General features: G+C 38.3%; 1 protein-coding gene across 1 annotated transcript in view; it reads left to right on the forward strand.

Moving 5' to 3' along the window:
- Window positions 1-398: 398 nt before the first annotated feature.
- SUCO (SUN domain containing ossification factor) overlaps window positions 399-15064 on the forward strand; it is an 85842-nt gene continuing 71176 nt past the window's right edge. Inside the window, exon 1 of the mRNA XM_044676858.1 lies at window positions 399-460. Within this exon, the coding sequence (XP_044532793.1) occupies window positions 399-460 (62 nt within the window). The remainder of the gene's footprint in view (window positions 461-15064) is intronic.

A 15064-nucleotide genomic window follows, 5' to 3' on the forward strand; every position in this document is an offset into this window, starting at 1 on the left:
GCAGCAGCGGCGGCGGCGGCGGCGGTGGCGGCAGTGGCAGCAGCGTTGGCGGCGGCGGGAGGAGGCGGACGCGGGCAAGCCGGCGGCAGCAGCAGCAGCAACAGCAACAGCAACCTCGGCGGCAGCCGCCCCCTGACGCCCCCAGCACTGAGCCGCCCCTCAGTCCGCTCCTGTCACTCCTCCCGAGAGGGCGGCGCGGGCGCAGCCACCTCCCGCCTCTCCCCGCCAGCGGCGGCGTCGCCGCCCTCAGCACCCTCGGTTCCTTCCTCCGGCTCCTGCTCTTGCTCCTGCTCAGGCTCCGGCTCCGGCTCCGGCTCGGGCTCCTCCATCTTGGCCTCGGCAGCCGTGGCTGCGGGGACGATGTGCCGCCTTCTGGCCGGGGGAAGAAGGAGGAGAAGATGAAGAAGTACCGGCGGGCCTTGGCCCTGGTTTCCTGCCTCTTCCTCTGCTCCCTGGTCTGGTGAGTCGCCCCGGCCTCCCTCACAGCCGGGCAGCCCCTCCGGCTCTCCGACCTCGGGATGCCCCCTAGATCCTCTGGACTCCCTCTAGCCTGTCTGTTCTCCGAGAGCTCCCAGTGGGTTCCTGGGTGCGGACATGCAGTGCTTGCATCTCCCTGTCCGGAGCGTTGGGGGGAGGAGAAGAGAAGGTCTTTGGGGAGCAGGAACTAGAAAGTGCCTTCAGCGTGGCACTGGACGCTGTAAGTGCCCGCACTGGTCCAGATGGCACGGTCCGCGAACCTGCCGGGCATCCGCACTTCGGGCAGGGTGTTTGACGGAGTTTGAAGGCCACTTCATAAAGCCCCCTCTCTGAGTGTGTTGTGAGCTTTTCTCTGAATCCCGAGTCCTCGCAGGGTGCCTGGCACATAGTAGGGCGCTTAATAAATAGGTTTGGTTGACTTGACAACTCTCGAGATGGAAGAGTTTAAAGATCGGAAGCTGTCATGGGTGTTAAATACGAGGCCCCTGGCGATCGATAGGGTTTGGCAGTTTGGGGAAGGATCTTGGGTTACTTTCTGTTGGTCTGGGGAGCTTTTTTATTCCACCACCCCCCGCCCCCCTTTACCTTCCGTCTTAAAATTGAGGCAGAATTCTAGAATTCCGGCAGAAATATGGTAAGGGCTAGGCAATTGGGGTTAGATAACTTGCCCAGGGTTACACACTGTTAGAAGTGTCTGATGTCAGGTTTGAAAGCTTTTTTAAACCCTTACTTTCCATTTTAGAATCAATACTCTGTTGGTTCCAAGGCAGAAGAACGGTAAAGGCTAGGCTATGAAGATTAAGTGACTTGCCCAGGGTCACACAGCAGCTAGGAAGGGTCTGAGGTCAAATTTGAACCCAGGACTTTCTGTCTCTGTACCTGAGTCTCAATCCTCTGAACCACCTTGCTGCCTCCAATTTTTTGGTTCTTAAAAAAACTTTTGATGTGATATGAAAGAGTTGGCCATCCTGATTGATAGTCTTTGCCTAGAATTGAGTTAAAGGAGCCATAAAGGAATATTATTAAAAGTATTCCTATGTTATTTTTTTGTGGCTTCACATTTGCAGAGTACTGTATTTTGAGGGCTTGAAGAAGCATATTCAAGAATTTTCAGGTTCCTGTTACTCATACCCCACTTGTATGATGTGTATTTTGAGTAATTAAGGTTCATTGGACCAAAAGAGGGAAACTTCCAATTTTAGTCATCTAGTTTGACCCCCCTCATTTTACAGTTGAGGAACCCAAGACCTTAAGGATATTTAGGGACTTACCCAAGGTTATCCTTGTTGTTCAGTAGTTTTAGTCATGTCCAATTATACCTGAACCCATTTGGAGTTTTTTTTGGCAAAGGTACTAGAGTGATTTGATATTTCCTTTTCCAGTTCATTAGGAAACTGAGGCAGAGTTAAGTGACTTGCCCAGGGTCACACAGCAAGTGATTTGAATTTAGGAAGATGAGTCTTCCAGAATCCAGGCCTAGCATTCTATTCACTTTGCCACCTAACCGACCCAACAGTTACATAGTTATTAAATTATTAAATGATAGTTGGAATTTGAACCCATACCTATACCCAGCACTGTTTCCTCAATGTATATTGTGCTTGAATACTTCAATGGACCTATGATCCCACTGATTTTGATATTTCCTTAATAGATGAAGATCACCACTCAGTCATGCCTTCTCATCATATATATAGCATCATTGAGAATATTGATGATAAAAGATACAATGGAAGTTTGCATGAAGAATTATTGGTATTATTGAGAAAATGTCATTTCCCTAATACAGTTCTGCTGTTGCAGTTGAGTGGAAATCTTAGAGATATTAATAACTGAACTGATAAAAAATCCAGTCAGCTCTTGAATATCAGAACTTACTTTTTCCTACTTTTTCTTCAGTTCCTAGCCCTTAACCTATTTGCAATATTTGACCAAAATATTTGCTGTAATAGATTTACTCAGTGGGCTGGTCATTCCAGGGCATCTCAGAATGTGGACAATAGCAATTATTCATCATCCATTCAGTTTTTCAAGTGTAGATTGTTAGACTGATTCCTTTAGATTGACTACAGATCTCATTGAAGAAGTCTTATGGTAGAAATGCTTTTACTTTTTGTCTTTGTGTTGCTATTACCTAGCACTGTGCCTGACACATAATAGGTTTTTAATAATAAATGCCTGTTGATTTCTTGTGTTTTATGCACAGTCATCTAAAGACATCACTTAGATATTATTTGAAATCTTGTTATGCTTTTACCTCTCCCCAAAGAATACATAGATAAACCAAGATTGAGTGAATGTGGAAGATATTTCATAATGTGAATCTCTCAGTTATAATGTTAGGGTAAAAATATCACTAGTTAGAGTGTTATTTGTAGAAAAAAAGCTTAATATAGTTTCTGAAAGACATACATTTGTAAATTCCTAATATTATTTGGATTATTAAGATCAATCAAAGATTTAGTGGACACAGGAAATAAAGCATAAAGAAAACTGGGGAATTTAGAAACTAAAGAAAGAGCATGGTCTTTTAAAATGTCTTTTACCTCTACCCACTCTAACCTTTCATCTATCATTTGTTTCTAAAAATTTGGGTTGTTCTGTAACTAGAAGTGTATACAGGACTCACTAGTCCCATTTTAAAAACTACAAATTAAATCCTCATTTATAGCCAACCCAGTCATTTCATGGACAGATTACCTAGTTTGTAGATTGTAATAGACCCTTTATTTTTTCTGTCAATTTTCTACTCATTACTACCTTCTAAAGTAGGTGGTTAGAAGAGGAGTCAAATTCATTGTTCAGTTTTGATACATGTTAACAGTTTTAAAAAAGAAAAAAAAAACTTGAATAGTGGAAAGTTTTACATAGAAGTCAAAATGTTTCCAATCCCCTTCAGATTTAAGTTAATCATGTTATCATTACCATGGATAATCTTAATTGTTTTCTTTTGACATTAACAGTTATTTTCCAACTACCCCAAAACCAAAGTGAGAAGAGAGCTGGCTTCCTAGATAGAAGGGGAAAGTTGGTCTGGTATTCAAGAGCTGACTGGGTTTTTTTACCAGTGCAGTTATTCATCTCTCTGAAGTTTCTATTCAATTGCAAAAGATAATAGGTTTGAATTATCAAATTTTAAGTAAAGGCATAATTATTTGCATGAGAAAACTACCTGTTAGGTTTTGAGTCTTTTTTTTTTTTGATAGCTAGAATTAGAGATGTATAATCCATTTGACCATACTTTGATAGTATTCTTACTAATAGTTGCCTTACATAGGTTTATAGAACCATTAAATAGAGGATTGTTCAAACTACTATTAGTTTGCTCTTGTTTGTTTCCCATTGGCTTTTTGGGAAAGGAAAGAAAGTGAGGAGAGGTAGTAAGAAAAGGGAGAGCAAAATGTTCCAAAACTTTTCCTAAGTTCAAACAAACAGAAATGTCATTTTGAATAAGACATGGTTCTAGGATTAGGTTACCAGTAAAGTCTCCAAAGAACTAATCATTGTAGGACTTTGTAGTTTCTGATTACAACTTTTATCATAGCTATTTCTCTTCATAAACCATGTGTTCTTGTTTTTTAATTTCTTACCTATACCACCTCTTTTGTTAGATCATTTTCATTCATGTCTAAGTCTTTATGATCCTCCTTTGGGGTTTTCTTGGCAAAAGATATTGGAGTGGTTTGCCGTTTACCTCTTCAGCTCATTTTATAGATGAGGAAACTGAGGCAAAACAGGATTAAGTGCCTTTCTTGGAGTCCTATTAAATTTCTGAGACTGGTTTTGAACTTGGGAAGAAGAGTCTTCCTGACTTCAGCCCCATTACTCTATCCACTGTGCTACCTAGCTGCCCCTATATACTCACTCTTTAGAAAGAATTTACATAAATTTGATACCTATTGCCCACCAGGTGAGGTCAAACAACTTTTCATTTGCTCTAAAACTAACTTTACGTATAGTTTGCTGTGTTCTTTGCTTATAGGTTATAATCCTGTTGATTTTGATTGTTTCTTCCCAAAGAATAATAGATGTTAGAAAGGACCTTAGAGATCATCTAGTCCCAACCCTTTTGTTTTGTGAATAAAGTCGAGAGTTTATGACTTACCCTTAGTTACATAGTTATTTTTCCTGAAAAGTCATATTTTTTATATGTTTTTTTAGGGTAACCTTTTCTTACTGTCTTTCTAATCATTCTAATTTTGTTCTGGTTGTATTATGACTTTGATGTATGGTATCTAAGCTATGTAAGTTATCCTATTTATATAAGTTTTATGTAAACCTTGTCTTGGAGAGATGGCATGATAAAGTGGTGCTGGATTTAGTGTCTGAAGCCTTGAATTTCAGATCCAGCTTTGACATTTATTAAACTGTATGGTTTTAGGAAAATCACGTAATTTACTGCTTATCTCAACGCAATCATTAAGAGTTTTGTAACCCAAAGGTATTGTATAAATGTGAACTATTACAACCTTCCTTTTTTTTTTTCCTTTTTTCTCTTATAAAGAGGTATTGGGCCAGTTTCCTGCAGTGACTGTAAAACATTCCTAGGACTTGATCAATCATACTCAGAGAATCTTGTGTATATGTGTACCAGTACATACTTTTTTAAATTGCTAAATATATCATCCTCTGTCATAGGATCAGTAAGATTGGAAGGGACATTGGAGGTCATTAAATCCAGCCCCCCTTGGTTTTACAATTAGAGAAACCAAAGCCTGGAGAAGGGAACACTTGTCCAGAATCATGCAAGTAGTTGTTCATGCTTAGTGTACTAAACAGTTCTTCTGTTTCCAAATCTAGAATTTTCATTATAAATAAAAAATTCACCCTCCACTTTGCAGCTTGTTCATAGAGATTTTATTTTTCAAAAATTTGTCTTTTCTTTTCCTATTACACTGAGACTTAACAGGACATTATTTTAATGACTTCTTTTCAAATATTTTTATAAAGATGCTAAATAAAGGGATGTGGGCTGGACATGAGATACCATTGCTGATGCCTTTATAGTCTTTATAGTCTCAGCAAAATTTATAGTCTCAGCAAACTGCCTAGAGCACTGAGGGGCTAAGTGATAACCTTTCATAGGACCAGTGTGCATCAGAGGTAGGACTTGAACTCCAGACCTTCCTGGTTTTGAGACTAGCTGCCTACTACCATACTTCTAAGTAATAGCTAACTTAATATCCTCAAGAAATCTTGTCCTTCTTTGAAAATGTTTATTCTTGCACTTTGATTTTTGACTTTAAATCAGTCTCTCAGTTTCATATCTCCTGCAATCTCATAATGATTCCAGTTTTTTCCCCAAAATGGACTTGGTTAGCTTTTTTTTTTTTTTTTTTTTTTTTTGGTATTTATTATATTTCCAAGTGTCCGTTATTTGTAAACCTTTTACCCTTGAGAAATCTAATAACTAATCAGGCATCAAGATGTGAAATCATGGGGCAAAAATGAATAGAAAATTAAAACAAAAAATTTTTTTCTGAAATTTTCTTTACCTTTTTTAAACATCTATAATTGTGACAATTAAGAGGGATATTGAAACTTAAAAAAAAAAGTACTTTAGATGATGAAAGGAAGATAGCAAATCAGACAAAGCAGTTTTGAAAGCAACATGTAGAATTTGTTATATGTTTTAATAAAAGCTAACAGTATGAAATGGAGATTAATATTTGCATGGAAAATGTCCTTTTTTTGGTGTTTTAAGTTTAGAATAAAAAAATTTTTAAAGAATGTTTTTCCAGTCCTGGTGAGAGGCGATAAGAGTCAAAACTAGATTGGTGACTATGTGAGTAGAGAGAAGATGGATTTGAGAGCTGTTGTAGAGATAGAATTGACACAGTTTGGCAAATGATTGGATATAGTTGGATATTGGTTGAGGAAAAGTGAGGAGCTGGGCATTACTTCTGTTGTGAACCCAGGTAACTGGAAGGAGATGGTATTCTACTTGGTTACTTTCCAGGCCTTTTATACTTTAATTCCTTTTTATGTATTCTTTGATCTAGTGGACTGCTGTTCCTTGAACTTATCACTCCATCTCCAGACTCAATGCATTTTCTCTAGCTTTTCTTCATACCTGGAAGACTCTCCCTCTTCACATTAATTTTCTTCAAGTTTCAGCCAAAATCTCACCTTTGCAAGAAGCCTTTCTTGATTCCCTCTTAAGGAAGATACTAGCTTTCCTCCTGAGATTATGCCTAATTTTTCATATATACGTATCTTGTTGTTCGTAAGATTTTGAGCTCCTTGAAGGCAGGGACTCTTTTGCCTTTCTTTGTATCCCCAAGGTTTAGCACAGTAACTCCCATATAGTAGACACTTGATAAATACTTTTTGAGTTAGGGAAGTTTAAAAAAAGAATGTTACTTTAGGAAAAAGGTAATGAATCCAGTTTTAGATCATGTAAAATTTAAGAGTCTATTTGTCTGGTTTAAAATGGCCATTATACAGTTGGTGATGCAGAAGTAGTGATCAAAAGTGAAACTAGTTTCAGTAGTAATCTTTATAGAGATTATGATTGAAACCGCTGGAGTTGAACTCACCAGGAAAGAAGGAAAGGCTATCCAGTCAGTAAATATTAATTAAGCACCTGCTATTCTCCAGATACTGTGCTAAGTGTTGGGAATGCAAAAAGGGAAAAAGATGATGGAGACAATATGTAAAGACAAGCTATAAGTAGGATAAAGTGGAAATAATCAACAGAGAGGTCACTAAAAATAAGGGAAGGAGGGAGAGGAAAATTGGGAAAGGCTTCTTGTAGAAGGTAGATTTTAGTTGGAACTGGAAAAGTAGTAGTGGGGAGGGGGCAGGTTATTATGGTTCAAAGGGTTTCAAACACCCAGGAGATGATTTCATATTTTATCCTGGGAGTGATAGGGAGCCACTAAAATAGAGTATAGGGTGACATGATCAGAACTATAGTTTAGGAAGCTCAATTTGATAGTTGAGTGGAGTATGGACTCGAGACTTGTGACAGGGAGACCAATCAGCAGGCTATTGCAGTAGACCAGGCTTGAGGGTGGATGAGTGTTGGTGGTAGTGTCAGAGGAGAGGTTTCAAATGTATGAGATGTTAAGAAGGTATGTCATAGTGGATGTGGAAAGTGAAGGAGAGTGGAGTGAAGACAAGGTTGACATCTAGGTTGTGAGCTCTTAACTGGGAGGATGGTGATTCTCTCAAGAGGAATAGGGAAGGAAGGAACAGGGAGAGGAAGATTTGGGATGCATGTGGACATAATGAGTTCAGTTTTGGAAATATTGAATTTGAGATATCCAGTATGTAGTTGAGATGGGAGACTGGAGTTCAGCAAAGAGGTTAGTACAGGATAAGTAGATTTGAGAAGCATAGACCCAGCAGTTTTTGTCAAATAGTAAGTTTTTGTCTCAAAAGCTGGGATCTTCGGGTTTATCGAACACTATATTGTCAAGGACATTTACCCCAAGTCTATTCCATTGATCCTCCCAGTACCATATTGTTTTGATGACCACTGTTTTATAGTGTAGGTTAAGATCTGGTACTGCTATGCCCCCATCCTTCATTTTTTTTTTCCATGAGTTCCCTTGCTATTCTTGATCTTTTGTTCTTCCAAATGAACCTTGTTATAATTTTTTATAATCTAATAAAAAAAAGTTTCTTGGTAGTTTGATAGGTATGGCACTAAAAAAGTAAATTAATTTGGGTAGGATTGTCATTTTTATTATATTAGCTCATCCTACTCATGAGTAATTAGTGTTTTTCCAATTATTTAGATTTAGTTTTAATTGTGTGGAAAGTATTTTGTAGTTGTGTTCATATAATTCCTGTGTCTGTCTTGGCAAATAGTTCCTAAATATTTTATATTGTCTAGGGTGATTTTAAATAGAATTTCTCTTTCTAACTCTTGCTTGTATGTTTTTTTTAAAAAGCAAACTGACAGGTTCAGTTTCTCATATAGTCTGTGCTCTTTTTATATTGAAATATTCATGTTTAAGTTAATAATAAAAATAAAATTTAAATAAAAAATTGTGAGAGTAGAAGAAAGGCAAAAGGGATTGAACCTTTGAATGTAAAAAAAGAGGAGGAATGGGTTATATTGGATGTTAGCTTAAGAGCATGATAAAGTCTGATGAACATTTTTTTTCTTTTTTAAGAATGAAGGGAATTGGCCAGTGAGATGGCTCAGTGGATTGAGAGCCAGGCCTAAAGATGAGAGGTCCTTGATTCATTTCTGGTCTCTTCTTAGCTATGATCCTGGGCAAGTCACTTAACCCTCTTTGCCGGGTCCTTTACTTCTCTTCTGCCATGAAACCAAAACACACTATTCATTCTAAGATAGAAGGCAAGGGTTTAAAAAAAAAAAAAAGGATGAGGAAAAACCAGAAAATGTTTGTAGGCAATAAGACAAAGAGTCAGTCAATAGAGATTGTAAGTTAGAGGGAAAGGGAATGATGATGATGATGTGTGTGTGTGTGTGTGTGTGTGTGTGTGTGTGTGTGTGTGTGTGTGTGTGTGTGTAGATATTTAAAGGGGTTGTACAATTTTTACTTGTTGATTGGGGTGCATATCATATCAACATAATGCTGCATTAAATATTTTTGTGTCAATAATAATAAATTATGTTTATATAGTCTCAAAAATATTCAACTTTCCATTTGATAGCTGATGTTTATATAATTCTTTAGCATTTTTAAATTTATTTTACATTTCATAGCTACACTGGGTAGTTGCTGTTATCTTCATTTTATAGATTAAGAACCTGGGTTTCAGAGGTTGAATGACTTTCCTGTAGTTACACAGATAGTAATTGGAGTAGGGATTTGAACCTGGTTATTCTGATTCCAAGTACTGTGTGCTCCAATAGTCTGAAGTCAGTATTAGTATTGTTCTTGATATTGTGTTTCAGTTTTAAGTCAGAAATCACAGAAACCAGAAATTAACTGTACCTGTTCAAATTGTATAGGAAAGCTAAGATTAAAGACTCATAGGATAATAGTGATACAGCCAGAAGGAATCTAAGTGGCACCTAGTCCCACCCTCTCATTTTAGAGGAAGAAACTGAGATCCCAGACTATATCTTATTTAAGGACTCATAGATCATAATAAGGGCTTGAACCTAGGTCATTTGACTTTCACTATACCATACTGTCTACCTAAAATCATAATATTTCTATCACATATTAAGGTTTGCAAAATACTTTACACACATTTGTTTTCAGTACTATTTTTTGGTTCCCCATGTGTCATTTTATAGGATCATAAGATTTAAAGTGGGTGGGGACATTGGAGATCACCTAGTCCAATCCTTTCATTTTATAGGTAAGAATTTCTCCTCTTCCCCCACCACTAAGAACAGATGTTAGTACATAAACTATAATTTTCCTATTGTGAGATACTTGCTTATGGTCATCATCAGTGGGAGATCACATGTCCTATGAAATGATGATGATTATTGTCTTTTAGTGCATGAAAAACAAAAGAAAAAAACCCCTGACAACTTTTCTCTCTTCTTTGAAAATTTTTGAGTTTTTTTTTGCATTTTTATTTTAAGTAGTATGCATTTATTAAGCACCCCTGCTATAGCAGACACTCTGCTGGGTATTGGAGATACAAAGACTAAAATGAAACAGTTTTGGCCTCAAGCAACTCACATTCATATATTTAAACAATAAATGCATATGTAAATATAATGTAAATGTTCTGGCTCTGTTCCCTGAGTCAGGCCTGCTACTACTGTGCCACAGGGGCACTCTTAGGGTTTAGGGCAGGGGTCAGCAACCTTTTTGGCGGTAAGAGCCATAAACACCACATTTTTTAAAATGTAATTTCGTGAGAGCCATACAGTGCTCACAGTGCGCGCTCCTTTAACAGTGCCTGAAAAAAAATTGACTTTATGGCTCCTGCAGAAAGAGCCCTATCTGGCCCTCAAAAGAGCCAGATCTGGTTCGAGAGCCATACGTTGCTGACCCCTGGTTTAGGGTATCTCTGCTCCCCTCAGCTCAAATCCCTATCCCCATTTGGGCTATGACCAAGACTCCAGTTTCATTTAACCACTTAATATCAGGTAGCTTTTAGAAAGAATAATTTTATAAATATTTCCCTCATTATCTCTGAGTGACATTTTCTCCTCCACCACCTTGGTAGGGGATATGAAGGGAGGAGGAAAGAGTAGGCTCAAAATTTAGCTCAGTTGCTATATAGCATCGGTTTCATTAAGTTCTTGTCTAGATAGGTATGACTTTCAGCAGAGTCCCCTGGTTTGGGTTAGTAGAAGATCCTTTCTTGCTTCTTGAGCATCAGCACTGAACTGGCTGAACAATCTGGCCTGGATTCCAGTTCTTGGGTTTCTGTAACTTACTTCCTCAATCAGGGTTGGAGAAACAAAAGATCAAAGCCCAATCCTTCTTTCTTGAGGGGCTGTAGCTTCTAAGGCCTTTCTCTTCTAACATAGCCTCTCATAGGACAGATGTAGTAGTAGAAAGCATTGCATCCTGTCAAAACCCACTAATGTCATAGATATTGAGCTGGAGTGGATCCAGGAGGCCAACTAGGCCATGTTCTGATTTTACTTGTGAGGAAAATAAGTCAGGAGGGTTAGTAACTTGCTGACAGTTACATAGATGGTGAAAGAAATAAGATTTGAATGCAAGATCTCTGACTCCAAAGTGGATGTTCTTTTCACCGTACCCTCCTGTCTTCTCTTTCCATTTATCTTCATAAATTATGTTAACTTCTTTAATGGACCAAAGATAAAATATAGAGCTCCAGCAGTTAAATGTTTCTAGATAGTCTAAGAATGTTATGAGTATTGATAATGTTCTCTTTATCTTCCTCTCTTCCTTTGTCATGTGGAAGGAGAAAAGGAACTCTGTAAAACTAAGAATCATCTTTTGAATTGTTCTCTTTTGTGGGCTACCATGGACAAAAAACTTGTCAGTTATGTCAGTATTCTTTTACAATGGTAAAAGTGCTGAATTTAAAGTCAGTCAGCAAGCATTTCTTAAACTCTTACTGCATTCCAGGCATTATGCTATATATACTCTGGAGATACAAAGAAAGGTTCCCTCAAGGAATTTGAAATTTTTGTTTATTTTCAGAAATGACTTTTTATTAACTTTTTTACATTGCCTAGATTACTCCCTGTGTTCCTTTCCTACCTCATCCTAGAGTCATCCCTAATCACAAAACTTTTTAATAAAAATATTTCATGTTTTCTTCTGTTTTTTCTTCTTTTGATTTTGTTTTATTGTTTCTTGATTTCTCATGAAATCATTAGATTCTAGTTGCTCAATATGATTTTTAAGGCCTGATTTTCCTTCATCAGCTTTTGGGTCTCCTTTTTCTTTTCTTCCATTTCTCTTCTCCACTTTTCCTCTGCCTCTGTTAATTGGTTTTTGAAGTCTTTTTTGAGCTCTTCCAGAATCTGTGTCCAATTCATATTTTTCTTTTGGACTTTGTGTGTATTTGCTTTGCTTTCACTGTCCCCTTCTGTGTCTGTACTTTGCTTTTTGTCTCCATAAAAATTCTTTAAAATTAGGTGCTTTTTTTTTTTTGTTGTCTGCTCATTTTTCCTAACCTTTTTATAGGTAGGCTCTATTTTCTGGGAGGTTAGGGTACCCTCTTAAACTTCAGTCTTTCCTTGATGCTACCCTTAACTTTTTTTCTGGATTTCTGCCAGTTTCAGTTCTAAGATGGTATGATGACCTGAGGGTTTGGAGCTCTGAAGGCCTCTTCCCACTGCTGATTCAATTAACACTTGAGATGCTGATAGCTTAAAGACTTGCCTCAGGCTTAGGCCCAAATTTTTGGTCTCACTGTGTACTTGATCCAATCAGGCACACAGTTGATTGCCCTGTCCTGGAGCCTTCACCCTGAGCTCCCAGCAAAAAGATTCAGACATCCCCCCCCACCCCTGCAAAAAGATTCAGACCCCCCCCCCTTGGGTCAACCAAGGGGCCCCTAACAGGGATCTATGTCCTCGCCAGAGGCCCAGTCAGGAACTTAACAAAACTTTTTTTTTAAGAAAAAGAAGAGAAAAAAAAAAAAATCAACAAAACTGATCAGTACACCAAAACATTTTAGAATGCAATCTCCTTAAAGTGCAGGAACCTTGAGATTTTTGTCTTTCCAACCCTATCCCCTTAGCCCAGTGCTTTGCATTCCTATACATTTTATGCAATATTTCACAACTCAGGACCCCTACATTTCAGGGAAGTTAAGGAAATCAAATACCTTCAAGTGCCTCTTCTTTAGGGCTGTACTTGTTTTCTATAATTTTGTAACATTTATCTTTGAGTATTTTGTGGTGTCATTTACACACATAGGCATTATGCATATTGTATTCCTGGCTTTGTTTATACTACTTTACATCAGTTCATGCAAAGGATTCTGGATACCTTCATGTTCATCTTTTCTTTCAGCACAGTGATGTTCTATTAACATTCACAGTCTAGTTAGCCATTTTCCAATAGGTGGACATCTATTTCATTTCCATTTCTTCACCTCCTACAAAAAGTACTGCCATAAATATTTTGCCACTATTGATCACCCTCTTCTTGGATACTTTCTCTTTAGGTTTTTGTAATACAGTTCTCTTATGGTTCTCTTCCAATCTGACTGTGCCTTCTCAATCTCTTAATTCTGGATCTTCAGGCAGTTTATACTTATTGACATTGGGGCTTCCCCAGGCCTGTATCCTGAACTCTCTCTTCTGGTCTTCTATACTGGTTGATCTCATCAGCTATTATGAACTTAATCATTCCTAAGATGTTTCTCAAATATATTTATCCACTCCTGATCTCCAGTGTCTCATCTCCAGCTGCCTATTAGATATTTCAAACTGTGGCTGCCTCATGGGAATCTTAAACTCATGTCCAAAACAATGCATTACCTTTTTTTCCCTATCTTTACCTTCTGTTTAGAATCAAGCCATTTAGAATTAATGCCTTGTTCCAAGGCATAAGAGCTGTAAGGGCCAGGCAATTGGGGTTAAAAGCAACAAACTAATGTGGTTTTTTTAACCCTTATCTTCCATCTTGGAATCAACACTGGGTATTGGCAGAAGTGTGGTAAGGACTAAGCCAGTGATGGCAAACCTTTTATAGATGGAGTGCTGGGTTCTGCCCCTACCTACCCTATCCCCTAGACCTAGTGCAGTGCCTGTTCCCTTCCCCCCCATCCAGACTGAGTGCTGTCCCTTGCCCCCCCCAACTCACTTTTAGATCCTCCCCCCACCCCAGACAGGGGAGGGAGGAAACACTCCCATTGGGTTGCTGGACAGAGGGGCAAGTGATGTAAGAAATATCCTTGGGTACATGTAGAAGGGGAGGGAAACAGCTCCGCCCCACATCCCTCTAGCTTTTTAGTAACGAACTCTGGCAGGTGACTGCTGGCATGCCCACAGAGAGGGCTCTGCATGCCCTTTTTGACACTCATGCCATGGATGGGTTCACCATTATCAGACTAGGCAGTGGGGGTTGATCCCAGTGACTTGTCTAGCCTCACACGACTAGGAAGTGTCTAAATCCAGATTTGAACCCAAGACTTTCCATCTCCAGGTCTGGCTCTCCATATGTTGAACCACTTAACTGTCCCTAAAATTCTTTAACTTTTACCTCAATCCCTTCCATCCTTCATCCTCCCAATTGATTAGGCTCACAATCTAGGTGTCATCTTCAATTCTCAGTTCTTATTCTTGATCATCCATATATCTAATCTTTTGCTCAGTCTTTTTCATTGATTAAGTTTGTAGCTTCTATACATTTATAACCTTTTTCATGTCCTCTTCTCTCCACTTACTAAAGCCACTACCCTAGTGTAGGACCTTATTATCTTGCACCAAGACTCTTGCCATGTAGCCTGTTTGTTGGTTTCCCTCCGAAGTTGGCTCCTGCTCTAGCCTATCTTATACTCAGCTGCTAAAGTGATCCTTGTAAAAGTGCAGGTCTGATCATATTTTTCCTCTAATCAATAAACTTCAAAGCATCATTGTTTCTTCTAGGATAATTTTCTGGTTTTCAAAGCCAGCCCCCTTCTCACTTTTCCATTATTCTTACATTTTAATGCCATCTGTATATACTACAACACTAGTCTTCTTTTCATTTACACTGGTCACTACAGCCGCTGACCCTGCCCTCCCTTTTACCCTGTATATGTTTTAGTTGTACATAATTGTTTTTATGTTGCTTCTCTTATTAAAATGCAATCTCCCTAAGTGCCGAAACGTCCTTTTTTGCCTTTCTATCCTCAGCCTTTAGCCCAGTGTTTTGTATTTCCTATACATTTAATTGTATACATTTATTTGTGGATCAAGAGACTGATAACAGCTTTTCTTTTTTGTCATTTATCTTTTGGTATATGCCTAGTAGTAGAATCTCTGGGTCAAAGGAAATATGGTCATTTTAGGGTTTTGGGGTTTTTTTTTACAGAATTCTAAATTGCTTTCCAAAGTGGTTGTATTAATTTATTGCTCCTATATCATCAGTATATCTTCCCATGTCCTCTCAAACGGACAATTCTCATCTTTTGTCATCTTTGTCAATTTGCTTGATATGAAGTGAAATTGGGTTCTGATTTGCTTTTTTCCCTTATTATGTGATTTGTAGGAACTTATATT

The sequence above is a fragment of the Gracilinanus agilis genome, chromosome 4 (genome assembly GCF_016433145.1).
Source record: "Gracilinanus agilis isolate LMUSP501 chromosome 4, AgileGrace, whole genome shotgun sequence".
NCBI lineage: Eukaryota > Metazoa > Chordata > Mammalia > Didelphimorphia > Didelphidae > Gracilinanus > Gracilinanus agilis.